The sequence below is a fragment of the Sminthopsis crassicaudata genome, chromosome 4 (genome assembly GCF_048593235.1).
Source record: "Sminthopsis crassicaudata isolate SCR6 chromosome 4, ASM4859323v1, whole genome shotgun sequence".
NCBI lineage: Eukaryota > Metazoa > Chordata > Mammalia > Dasyuromorphia > Dasyuridae > Sminthopsis > Sminthopsis crassicaudata.
This window is the reverse complement of record NC_133620.1, coordinates 413,983,944-413,998,074: the sequence shown is the minus strand read 5'-3', so window position 1 is coordinate 413,998,074 and position 14,131 is coordinate 413,983,944. Positions and strand designations below refer to the sequence as shown.

At 37.0% G+C, this 14,131-nt stretch overlaps 1 protein-coding gene across 2 annotated transcripts in view; it reads right to left on the bottom strand.

Annotated features, from left to right (window-relative positions):
* Positions 1–13,555, bottom strand: part of SNX7 (sorting nexin 7) — a 135,447-nt gene extending 121,892 nt beyond the window's left edge. Inside the window, exon 1 of one of the 2 annotated variants that reach the window (XM_074262761.1) lies at positions 13,344–13,555. In XM_074262761.1, coding sequence (XP_074118862.1) covers positions 13,344–13,529 — 186 coding nt within the window. In that variant the 5' untranslated portion in view covers positions 13,530–13,555. The remainder of the gene's footprint in view (positions 1–13,343) is intronic. The other variant, XM_074262760.1, reaches the window with a different exon arrangement.
* Positions 13,556–14,131: the final 576 nt, after the last annotated feature.

Here is a 14,131-nt window from a genome sequence, read left to right as displayed (position 1 = left end):
TGGTTCATCTCATTGTTGAAGAGGGCCACTTCCATCAGAATTGATCATCAAATAATACTGTTGTTGAAGTATACAACAATTTCCTGGTCCTGCTCATTTCACTCAGTATCAGTTCATGTAAGTCTCTCCAGGCCTTTCTGAAATCATCCTGTTGGTCATTTCCTACAGAACAATAATATTCCATAATATTCATATACAACAATTTATTCAGCCATTCTCCAATTGATGGGCATCCACTCAGTTTCCAGTTTCTGGCCACTACAAAAAGGGGTGCCACAAACATTCTTACACATACAGCTCCCTTTCCATTCTTTAAGCTCTCTTTGGGATATAAGCCCAGTAGTAACACTGCTGGGTCAAAGGGTATGCACAGTTCAATAATTTTTTGAGCATAATTCCAGATTGCTCTCCAGAATGGCTGGATGCATTCACAATTCCACCAACAATATATCAGTGTCCCAATTTTCCCACATCCCCTCCATCATTCTGCATTATCTTTCCCTGTCCTTCTAGCCAATATGACAGGTGTGTAGTGGTATCTCAGAGTTGTCTGACTTTGCATTTCTTTGCATCTTTTCATATGGCTAGAAATAGTTTCAATTTCTTCATCTGAGAATTGTCTGTTCATATCCTTTGACCATTTATCAATTGGAGATTGGTTTGATTTCTTATAAATTAGAGTCAATTCTCTCTATATTTTGGAAATGAGACTTTTGTCAGAACCTTTAACTGTAAAAATGTTTTCCCAGTTTATTATTTCCCTTCTAATCTTGTCTGCATTAGATTTGTTTGTACAAAACCTTTTCAATTTGATATAATCAAAGTTTTCTACTTTGTGATCAATAATGATCTCTAGTTCTTCTTTGGACATAAATTCATTCCTCTTCCACAGGTCTGAGAGGTAAACTATCCTATGTTCCTCTAATTTGTTTATAAATCTCATTCTTTATTCCTAGGTCATAAACCCATTTTGACCTGACCTTGGTTTTCGGTGTTAAGTATGGGTCAATGCCTAGTTTCTGCCATATTAATTTCCAATTTTCCGGCTGAGGTCCTTGGATTTGTCAACACTAGATTATTAAAGTTATTGATTATTTTGTCCTTTGGACCTAACCTATTCCACTGATCAACTAGTCTTTTTCTTAGCCAATACCAAATGGTTTTGATAACCACTGCTTTATAATATAATTTTAGATTGTACAATTCCCTTGAAATTCTTGATGTTTTGTTTTTCCACATGAATTTTGTTTTTATTTTTTCTAAGTCATTAAAATAGTTTTTTGGGAGTCTGATTGGTAGAGCGAATAGCATATTCTTCACATCCCTTACTATGTAGCTATTGGTTGTAGAATAATATTCACTGTCTCTATTTCCTCTCCTCACACTCATTTCTAGACTCTCAGCATTTGGCTTCCAGCCTTATCATTCAAATTAAGCTGTTACCTCCAGAGTTATCAGTCACTTCTTAATTGCCATATTTAATAGGCTTTTCTCAATCTTCCTCCTTCTAGCCCTACTAGTAGCACTTAATATTGTCAGTCACTTTTCCTCTGGCTCTACAGGACACTATTTTCTCATGCTTAGTTCCCTTTGTTGGGAACGCAATAATTCATTTAGATTCAATTATCTCTATGCAGATGGATCACCAGATCATTATATTTGGTCTCCCTCCTAAACTCCAGTCCAATATCAGAAATGGTCCACTGGACATTTAAAACTGTGCATATCATAGACAGGACATCTCAGACTTAAATTAGATCTATTGATCTAAAACAAGCCTAATATTTTTCTCTTCAAACCCTTCTAAGAGTACTAGTAAAATAATAATAACTATTAATAATAACTAGATTTTTGTAGTGCCTACTATGTACCAGGCACTATGCTAAATGATATATAAATATATGTGTGTATATATATATATTTAACATAAATATATATGAGATAATATACATAAGTTATGTAGACAGATACATATTATATAATACATACATATATATGCACACACACATATATATATACACATATATATATATATATCTTACCTGATCCCTATAACACTGTGAAATACATACAGTTATTATCCCCATTTTACAATTGAGGAAACTGGGGCAAACAGAGCTCAAATGACTTGTTCAAGTACACATAACTAGTAAACTTCCCAGGTTGAATCTGAACTCAAGCCTTCCTGACTCCATGACTAATGTTCTATCTACTGTATCACCAAGTGGTCCTTACTACTACTGAGGATATCATAATCTTCTCAGTAACACTGGCTTATCCTATTTTAATCTCTAATAAGTTGCCAAGTCTTTTATAACATCTTTGGAATATACCCCATTCTCTTCATTTACCTGTTAGTTCAGACCCATATTACCTGCTCTATTGAAATAGTTTTAAAACAGATTGTCCTTCTTCAAACTTTTCCCTGTACCAATCCATCCTCCAGATAATTGCCAAAGTAATTATCCTAAAGCAAAAGTGGAACCAGGTTTTTCTCCTACTCATTAAATTCCAGTGCTACTCTATTTCTTCCTTTACCAAATAGAAAGTTGTTTATTTGACATTTAAAGATCTTCATAAATTGGCCCATTCTTACCTGTCTAATATTCTTACATTCCCCTCCCCCCAAATCCACTTACTCTGTGTCCCATCTCTGTGCCTTTGTACCAAATATTGCTCCATGACTAGAAAACTTTCTTCCTCTTCTCCTACTAAGAATTTTGGGCTTCTTTCACCTTCTTCAAGAGGTTCCATTCATCTTCTTCTTCCTGATGTCCCCAAATTTCTAGAGCTTTCCTTATTAAAGTCATCTTCCTCATTCTCTGCATGTAGCTTACTTACATGCTATTCTCTCTCCCCCTTAGAAGAGCAGGGCCTTTTTTTAAACCTCTTTATCTTTGTGCTCCTACCCTATAACATAAATTTTGGCCCATAACAAGTTTTGAATTAAATGCTTATTGATGGAGTGCTGTAACAAGATCTGTTTGCAAAATAAAATACAACCATTCTACAAACATCCCATCCATATCAATCTCTAAATGAACCCTGTTTCCCCCTCCAAGTCCAATGAGGCAGTCTATTTCCTCATCTGACTTTTTCCATATAATAACCAAACTGGCATAAATTGATCTCCACCAATGAGGATGGCCAATGAGATACTTTCCCTTCCCCTCTTTTTTCTCCACTCCTTCTTTCTTCCCCTCTCCCTATGCATTGTTAAAAGTTAATAAATACTACGTAGTAGTATTCAAGCAATGAACTTCCACATGTTCAGTCACATACATTTTCTCTTTTCCTTCTATTGTCCAAACAGCATATGATAAAAATCTCTCCTTTTCTCTTCATTCTATTTGTGGATGAAAGAATGACTTCTAATCTCAATTGATTTAAAAAAAATACTTAAAACCAGAGGTAAGAAGGAAGGAAGAAAGGTAAGAAGGAAGGAAGAAAGGAAAAAAAGAAGGGAGAGAGGGAGGGGTAAAGGAAAGAAAGAAGAAAGGAAGAAGGGAGAGAGGAAGGAAGAAGGGAAGGGAGGAAGGGAGGGAAGGAGAAAGGAGGAAGAGAAAAGGAAAGAAGGAAGGAAAAGAGAAAGAGAAGAAGGGAAGAACAAAGGGAGTTTGGGAAGAAAGAAAGAAAGGAAGGAAGGAGGGAGGAAGCAAGGAAAGCAAGTAATACTTTTGTAAATGAAATTAGAGAATCACTTTTTGAATCTCTATAAAACTTTCATCTCCACTTCATCCTCTACTTAAAATTTGCTTTCTACAAATGCCAACATTCAAGATATAATAAAATAATACAGTAGTCCTGATTCAGTAAGAATTCTCTGCTGCTTTTCATATATATCAAAGACAATATGTTTGTTATTGGCTAGTCTGGGAAACTAATGTCAATTTTTGACACTGGGACTCAAAATACACTTTCCTGTAGACAAACTTAATGATTTACAAATGAATTTTTAAGACATAGGCTGCTTGAGAGATGTAAATAAAAGGATGGACAACAACTCATTTTGGCAAAGCACTTCTTGATAATATTTACTAAGAAACAACAAAAATGTGAATCAGCAGTATTCAACACTGAGGGAACTAGAGGAAAAATAGGAACAACATTGATGCAAGGTTGGTGCAACTGTAAATTTATCCAACTACTCTGGAAAACAATTTGGAATTAGCAATCAAGCAATAAACACTTATTAAGTGTTTATTATATGCTAAGCAATGTGTTAAGTGGGGGGGGGGGGTGGAGAAGAGGCAGAGATAGTTCCTGTCCTGAAGGGGCTGATATACAATCCGGTGAGGGAGACAACCTGACAACCTGAAAACAAATGTATACAGGATGATCTATATATAACATAGAGAAAAATAGACAGAAGGAAGGTAATGGAATTAACAGGGATTGAGGAAGAGATGACAAGATCATTCTCAGTCTAAAGATGGGGGCCATGGATATGAAATTTGGCATATGTTTAAAAAAATGGGAGTGGTGGTGATGGTCACTGTTTCAATTAATCTTTATCACAAAAAAAAAAAAAAAAAAAAAAAAAAAAAAAAAAAAAAAAGGCCCACTGCTTGGAATGGAAGGGGCAATAAGACTTGGAGTTCAGGAAACAAATTGTGACATAAAAACCATAAAAACCAAAAACATTATAATTGTTTCATGTAAGTAAATAAATTACTAGAGAGATAGACTAACCTAGTATATCGAGTCAGAAGAATTGGATTCAAGTACTGATTCTGACACATATAGACTTTGTGATCTTAGGCAAGTCACTTAACCACTTAAGTGGTCTGGACAATTTTTGAAGAATACAATTGATAGAAAAGACACTGATTTGCCTTGGTAGAAGGAATTTATCTTCCAGAGAATTCTCTACACCAAGGAAATAATATGCTTAATCGTTAGCCATGTTAATTTAAAAGAAAAAACTCCCTTCAGGCATGCATCTTTTTATGTTTCTTGATACTTAAAAACAACAACAGGGGGGGAAAGCCAGGGGAAAAAAATTGCTGTAAAGGTCACTGCATGTCTGAATACAGTGAGAAATTTATAACAGTTGCCAGGGATTTTAATGCTAAGTATTTTCTTACTACCATATTTTTCTGCCACCTGGAAACAGACACAAGGTATAAACATGTGTATGTTTTCACTAATAATGGTTTACAAATATTTATCAAAAGCTAAGCTTATGTCTATATATAGTGCATGTCACCTCAGTCAAGGAGCAGAATTGTGCCACAATGGTTCAATGACTATCAGAAATTGAGGGCCTGGGATCTCCCTGGGCAGCAATGGTCATTGCTCACTTAAAGAATATACACAACTTATGTAAACAAATTAAAATACTGTCTCATATAAGATAGTGGGTGAGGGAATCAGGGAGGAACTATTGATATGTTTAAGTTTTAGTGAAGAGATGGCATTTCAGCTATGTATTAGGCCAAATACAAAACAAACCATCTTGAGAAAAGATTTCTCTAACTCCTTTTGAACTCAGTTTTCTTCTCCTTTCCCCTGTCATGAATTTAGGCAAGTTGTTGTTATGTCTTCTATAGAAGACTTTCTGAGACTTGAAAAAAGAAGTTGTTTCACAAATACTTAGGGTAAATAAAGCTTTTTTTTTTTCTTTTTTTTTTTTTTTTGTCATGTGGATATCTGCTTTTCCTTATTAGAAAAGGCAATTTAATTTCAGTTATCCAACTCATGCAAATGGCTATTGTTCCAAAAGTTCATTACTAAGTCTCTTTGCAGCTGATAATGCATTTTCTTATATAAACACTATTATATGTGGTGATTAGGTTTCTAGGTCATCCCACAAAAGCCCATTTAATTCACAAGGTAACTAAAATAGACAGCCAGGAGTAATATAAACAGTAGTATTAGAAGTTGACATTTATATAGTTCTATAAATTTGGCAAAGTGCTTTATACATATTAGTTCACTTGAGCCTCACAACCTAAATATATCCATCTTAGTTAGATTTTATAGATGAAAATAACTCTATTTTACAGATGAGAAAAATGAAACTATGAATTTCAGTGATTTACTCATAGCCACATTAGGCTATGATGTATGAGGAATAGGATTTGAAAACAAGTCTTCTGGCACCTCCTAAGTGAAACTTTTTCTGATCTTTGATGGTAAAAGTTTAAGAACTGACTGGAATAGGATAGAGGGTAGACATTATTTACAGGGCATATTTTTAAACTTAATCTGCATTATTAACCTTTTTCTCCATCACTTTAAGTCCAGACAATCAATAAAACAATAAATCCTGTTCTATATTTGTGGATTTCTTAGGATGAGTGCTCATACTGAAAAATTTAATCACCTCTTGCAAGTTCCAGGGACCCTAGCACATCTTTATGTATGCATAATATTTGTAGAAATATGTACATCCTTCTTTTAAAAAAACAAGTTCCTTGAGGACAGATATTATTTCATTTCTTTTTCTTTATATTCTCAGGACTTAAGTTTAAGTTAGTATATAACCAGCATTTACTAAGTGCTTATTGGTCTTGAACTCTACCCACTGAACCAAATTAGCTTTCTAAAATCTAACTAGCAAGTGTAAACATGATTTCAAGAGGAGTTTGAGTCCTAAGTTCCATCTCAGGATGCCAGGGATCCTGGCACGAGGATGAACAGTACAATAGTTCCACTGTTCATTGCCTTGGACTGACCACCTCTAGAGTGCTCGATTCAGTTCACAGTTGTGAAATGTGTCCATACTCCTCCCTAAATAATTACAGAAGGTTTATACTTGGTAATTGAGTCATCCAGAGGTCTAAACTGGAAGTGAACAAAGTCTGGACATCTCTATCTAATCAGTCCATTAAAGGCATCAGAGTAGATGCTAACAACCTGGTTAATCCCAAGAGAAAGGAATGGAAGGCTTCTAGGCTTTGCCTGAAATAAAGTGAGGCTACATAGGAAGTATATGGAGATTAGCTGAAGAAACTGCCCAATACTCTGGGTTATGCATTAAAAAAGCAAGCTAAGAACTCAAGCAATATTAGAATGCAGGTGGCCAAGAAAATAGAGTAATTCCTAATTAGAAATCTCTTTGGGGAGAGAGGAGAATGAAAGATGGATAGAAAACTTGGAGAAAACACTGTTTCCTTTCCAGCCTCATGATGTGAATCTCAAAGGGTCAGGAATGGCTACATTGAGAATTGGGAACAAACAAGGTGTAGTGAGGAAAGGTAGCTTCAAAACTCTAGGAGCCTACCAGAAAGCAACACCATACCCAAGAGAAACTCACAAAGGCCTCTTGAAGGGAAGAAAGGGAAAGGGTGAAAGGAGGGGGAGAATAAATGGGGGGAAAAGTACAATCAGCAATAGCAATTATAAAAAAAAAAAAATTTCTGATTCTATCAGAGAAACTTGCTTTAAATTTTTTTCTACAATTGCTATTGCTGATTGTAATTCCCCCCATTTATTCTCCTTCTCCTTTCTATACCCCTAATGAGTATGTATGTTATTTCCTCTTTGAGTCAATTCTCATGAGAGTAAAGTTCATTTATTCCTCCTTTTCTCCTCCTCTTCCCCTGCACTATAAAAACTTGTTCCTGCCTCTTTTGTAGGGCAGATAATTTGCACCATTACACTTCTCCCTTTCCCTTTCTCACAATATATTCCTCTCTCACCTCCTAATTTCATCATTTTTAAAATTTCATCATTTTTTTTTAAAAAGATATTATCCTTTCATATTCAACTTTCATTCATGCCTTTTGTCTATTTATACTCCTTCTAATTGCCATAATAATGAGAACTTCTGAGTTACAAATATCATCCTCCATGTAGGAATGTAAACAAATAAATCCTATTAAGTCCTTTATGATAGCACTTTCCTACTCAGGCTATTTCAAAGCAACAGCTTGTCAGTTCTTAGTACTGGTTTTCATTTTAACCTAAAATTTCCTCTATAATTTGATACAACTGAGATGCTCTCATTGTGACCTTTTAATGACTCTTGAAACATAACTTTCCCAAACTAACAACTTTGGCAAGATCTCTAGCAGTCCCTAACGACTGCTCTACAAGAATTATACATTTTGCCTGTTTCCATGCTATGATATACATTAAAAACACCACAAAATGCCACGTGTATGGCATGAAATAAAGCAGTCAACTGACAGAACCAAATGAAGTTGAGGAAGCTAATTCAGTCACATATCAGCTGGTCAAACTTAGAAGTTCTGTTAGTTCAGTGTCAACAGAAGCATGCATATATGATCACTTTAGTCACAAAATCAAACCATATTAAAATTGTCTTAAGTAATTGAGACAACATAAAAAGTTGTAGAGAGAGAGAGATAAATTTCAAGTAAGAAAACTTCATAAAAACTACAACTATCCAAAACCAGAATGGGCTGTCCCAGGAAACTCTAGTTTTCCTCTCCACTTTCAAGCACACTAGATAACTATATGCAATAGAAGACATTCTTGTTCAGATACACTTTACATGACAAGGCTTCTGAGGTCTCTTCCAACTCTCAGATTCTATGATTAAATTATTATCTACTCAGAGCTAACAAAACTACATCTATTTTACTTCTGTTTTCTTTGTCAAGAATGATCAACTTTGGACTGAGAATGAGAAACCAAAACTAAATAGCTAACAAGGATTTTAAATCTAAGATAAGAAAAGAAATAGAAAGAGCCAACTTCTAATACTTTCAAAGAATCCAAATCATCAAGCCAAAATGAACTGAAAGAAAAGCAAATGTGATTACTGAGTCATTGTCAGTGATCTCTGAAAATCATGAAAAATAGGAAAAGTGACATAGGATTAAAGAATAACATTTTTTTTTTAGGATAAAGAAAGTTTGTAAAATATTATCCCACTATAAACCAATGGTAGTGCTGAGGGTTTTACAGATACTATTTCATTTGATCCTCAAACGGCATGCATACACTTCTTAGCTCTTGTTTTGTGTACCCATCAAAATAAGATATTAGATCCAAGATCCTGATTAATTCAATCACTTCTTATTACTATGAGAAATTGATTGCTTCTTCATTTAAATTTCCTTCATAAAATATTCTGTTGCTGTCACATGTTTATATCCATTTGTCAACTGACTCTAAAATGAACAATGAGATAAAGTTAACCTACAAAAGTAGCAAAACTCAGGTTTGAATTCACAGTCCTTGATAATCCTTTAAAATAATTCAGGGTTTATTTTGTTTATGAGTGATTTATGATAAACAGTACTTGCCTCACAATTTTAACTTTCCAAATCACTGGTTCTATTGTCTCACAATTTGTTCTGGCTAGGATCTCCACCAATGTCTTAGAAATGGGGAATTCTGATTAATTAAGTAAACTGGTTAATAATGAATTAAAACCCTTTAAACACATAATTTAACTTCTTGCTATTGTCCAACTTTGCATGAGTCATAGTATCCTAAATCACAGTTAGTAACTGTCAAAGTTAAAATTTAACACATGCATAAAATTAAGAGTCTCTCCACTTCTGGATCCCATGGACTATGTATTTGTAAAACAACAGCAAACTATTATGTCTTAATTACTTTAAAGTAGCATATGTGCCAGTGTCTATCATGATATAGCTGTAACTCCATAAATATTCTCCAGAAGAATATCCTTAGAGAAGAAATAATACAGTTTCAATATTAAGAATCCTAGTTTAACATTTTGAGTGATTACTATAGTTTATAAATTATTTGAGGGCAGGAGTAAAGGTTGATATTACCTCCTTCCAGCATTTATCACAGTGTAATAATAATTAATTGCTGAATGAATGAAGAAAAGTACCATTTATATCCTCAGTCTCATAGGTAGTCTTATAAGGATAACACCAGTCAATTTCTTTCTCTTAACTTCACTCCAAACTTCTAAAAAAAAATGCAGGCAAGTACAAATAGTATATTATCAAAAAAGAAAGAAAGAAAAGAAAGAGAGAAAGAGAGAAAGAAAGAAGGAAAGAAAGGAAGGAAGGAAGGAAGGAAGGAAGGAAGGAAGGAAGGAAGGAAGGAAGGAAGGAAGGAAGGAAGGAAGGAAGGAAGGAAGGAAGGAAGGAAGGAAGGAAGGAAGAAAGCTATATCTTCCTGACTACTTTTGGATAGATCTTTTTCTCTTGAATAAATTACATTCTTCCACTGACATATTCCAATCATAAGTAGTCATTCTATAATATGTCTTAGATTGTATCTATCTCCTTGCATTAAGGTTGCATTTACCGACTTGTACTAATATTTCTTGGCCTTTTTGTTTAATATATCAGATAAAATATTTGCACAATGTGAAATTGACAATAACCACATGAGGCCTTTAAAAAGTCTCGATTCACTTCCAATTATTATTTTCTGAGAATTACTAAATAACTGTTTTACTGTTATTCTTTTTTTTAATGTCTCTTCTGTTACCCCCTAGTATCCATTTTTATTGTGAGTATTTCTCTACTTTCCCTCTCAGATTTGAATTTTAACTCCCTTAGGTAATTCAGTGTGTCTCCTGCCAAGACTTCTTCCTAGTTTGCATAAGATACACCCTAGCCTTAGATCTAATCAGAAATTTAACTTTGATCATGAAATATGACTTTGATTCTGGTAACATAAGCAAGATACAGTATGGAAAACCACATATTATCATTTTGGAGCTGATTAATTTATTCAACAACTATATTTCCTCAGTTCAAAATATTGTGCTAACTTATAAAGATAAGAGTAAAGGAGGTCCTAGCCTGTGAGGAGTTTACAATTTGGTAAGAGAATGACACCCAATTAAAAGTCAATGAATATTTATATAACATCAATATGTTATATTGATATCAATATATCAAGTATATCAATATACTTGGCTTAGTATTGGAGATAGCCAAAATAAGTAATAAAATCAATAGATGAGGAAACAAATAAGTAAATGAATAAATATTCACTGACCTCAATGAGCTTAGACTGGAACATATAGATACAGAAATAATAATTTTAAAGTAAAAAATTGAAAGGAGAGTTAGAGGTCTTTCTGGCTACCAGAAAATTTTAGAGAAATTGTCAGGAAGGAATTGACGTCTGAACTGAACTTGGAAATATGGATAGAAGATTAGGCTACATGAAGTTTAACAGAATGAGATGAGGTTAAGAGTTGGAAAGCTTTGAATATCAGGCTAAGGTATAAGTGGTATATTGGAAAACTTCCAGGCTTTCATTGAAGGTTCTCAAGAAGTGAAGAGACATTATCAGAGCTATTCTATAGGATGGTTTATTTGGATTGACATCAATCGATTAAGCCAGCAATTTAAAAGTTTTCTAAAATATTGTTCTTCAACTAAGGAAAGTCAAAGGACTCCTCCTCTGCAAATATGGTTCTCCCCACACACACACTCATTTTTCAATTTCTCATATTACGACTTATATTCATGAAGCCTTATTATCAGTGATTGTACCTTCATTTGGAAATCAAACAGTAGCCTATATAGTTTACATATATATGATAAGTAAACTATTTTGCAATATAGACCTTAAGATCTTTGAAAACAAAAACTATCTTGAGTATTTCTTTAAATCGTCTACAAATTTGGTCACACCACTTTATGCTCAATATTTATATATCCATTGAAATATAAACAGAGGGCAGCTTAAAGTCTGCAAACTCACTCCATTACTGTGACACTGTCTAACATTACTGAATCTTGAACCTTGACAAATGTTTCATTTCAACCAAGGACTAGCATTATATTCAACCCTAGTACACTGAGTTCAAATATGAAGGAAAACAGAAACCAACCAACCTCTGTATAATTTAAACCTGGTGTGTGTTCATATTTAAGGCTGATTAATTTATTCAGTAACATACTAAACTAAATTTCCCTATGAGATCAGAGACTTGCGAAGCTTGCGATATTTTCATATTTGAACTTAAAATGATTCTGATTTTTTTCTCCCTTAGAGATTAGTTTTAATGGAAAGGTAAAGTAGAATACTGTGACATTCTATTTAAAGAACCTAATGATTCTAAGGGCATATGACAGCAAGAAGAAAAATACTGTATTGGATGTTTCCCTTTTCATTTAATTTAGAAATTGTGTATCTTGAACAAGACAATCAAGGCCTAAGGAACAAAATGATGTGGGCTAAGACAGCTCTGGACGTCAAAAAGTTTACAATCTCATTCTTTGAGGCAATTCAGGCTACAGAATTAAATCGAGAACTAGCTGGTCCACTCACCCACCTCCCTTCACAATCCTGCACATAAAGGGCTGGTTATAATTAAGTTCATTTATCCAGACCTCAATGTAACATTTAACTGCCGCAAAAGCAGTAGTAATTAATACATTGTTTTCATCTCAACCCACTGCCTCCACTGACAGAAACTTGATCGAAGCTGGAGTTTCATTCAACCTCCCCCCCCCCCCCGCCAAGTTTTTCTTTTTCTTTTTTTTTCTTTTTTTTTTTTAAAGAAAGAATAACTATCAGTGAAAAACAGACAAGCCAGTTAAGTAAGCATCTGGGATCTCTCAATAATACTGGGGGGCATGATGCTTGAGGATTCAAGAGACATGCCTTTCTTTGCTCTTAAAAGAATGTGTGGAAACTAGTTTTCCATCGGATCTCTTTCTCCATAAGTTGAATCTTAGAATCTTATTTCTATTTGAATCCCTTTCTATTCCCTCCAGGCTGGTGCTGGTTAGGCACCCGCAGGGATCTGTGTGTAAAGCTAGGGCTTTTATTCTCCGTTTCTAAATCTAAAAAATCTAAATCCGAAACCCAGGCGGGAGCCCTCTAAGCCTCAGGCTCTCTGAAATCTCGGGGCAGAAGGAAAAGGAAGGAAGCGAGCGGGGCAAGGGCAGAGTCTGCCAGCATCTAACCACCTTGCCCAGGCAGGGCACGATCTGGTCTGGCCAGGAGGTGGAGAAGGGGGAGGTGGCGAGGATGCCGTGCCGGGACAGAACTTTCCTTTCTAGATCCCAGTCCGACAACAAAACTTTGCAGTCTTGGAAAGCGAGACACGCTCAAGAACACAGATGGTCAAAGTGCGGAGAGAGCCGAAGCTGAGAACAGAAAGCCCGGCTGTTTAGCTCCAGGCTCCAAACTTCTCTCCGGACAAAGGCTCGGAGGCTTGCAGAAAGACTATGTTCCTTCAATCGGAGAAGGAAAAGAGGAGGAAGACACGGAAGACGAGGAGGAGGAGGAAGAAAAGGAGGAGAAAAAGAGGCTGAGGAGACCCCCACCCACCCTTCGCGTCCCTCCCCTTCCCCCCCATTTCCTGGCAGGACCAGACAGTGGGCAGGCCCCGCTGACAACCTCGGTGGCAGCTCGAGAAGAGGAGTTGGGACGGTTCCCCCTGGGCGCGCCCCCACAGCTGCCGCCGCCCTCACCTTGCTGAAGACCTCCAGGTCATCCTCGTCCTCATCTAGGTCCAGCACCTCGGGATGCAGCAGCACTGCCCCGCGACCACCGCGGGGGCTCTCCCCGCTGCCGCTGCCCGCCCCTCCGCCGCCGCCTCCCGCTCCGCCCGGGGGCCCTGGGGAGAAGGGCTGCGGTACCCAGCTCTCTCCGTCCATCCCGGCCGTGTGTGAGCCCCGCCGGCCGCTCGGGCAGCTTCGACTCCCCCGAGCTTGCCCATTGGCTCGGCGCACATCCTCCGCCTCCCCTCCCCGTCCTCTCCCCAGCCCCTGGGCCCGCCGCGCTGCGCAGAAGCGGAACTACCGGGCTGAAAGCCCTGCTACGCGGCGCGGAGGTTGAGCCAGGGGTGCGCTGGGCTGGGCCGGGCCGGGCCGGGCTATAAGCCACCGCTGTCACTCTCTGGGCACACCACTGGAGGGGCACAAACGCAATCCGGGGTCAGTGGGAGACGGAGAGCCTCAGAAAAGTAAAGCCGCGCAGGCCCTAAACTGGGATAGGAGATCCCCCCCTTTTCCCTAACTGCTCCTCGGAAAAAAGATCAGGCTTGGAGGCTAGGAAGGGATCGCGAAGGACCTCCAATGTAGGAGGAACACCCGAACAGGCTGGTGGGAGGCGGGGTGGAGAGAAGTCTGGGACTGAGAGTGGACGAACAGCTTTCTAGGGACGGAAAGCGGAGGGCCCTGGAGGAACAGATAAGTATTGGAAGAAGAGCGACGGCAGATTTCTTTTTGTTTCCCCCGTGTTCTCATTCTCGTTCCAT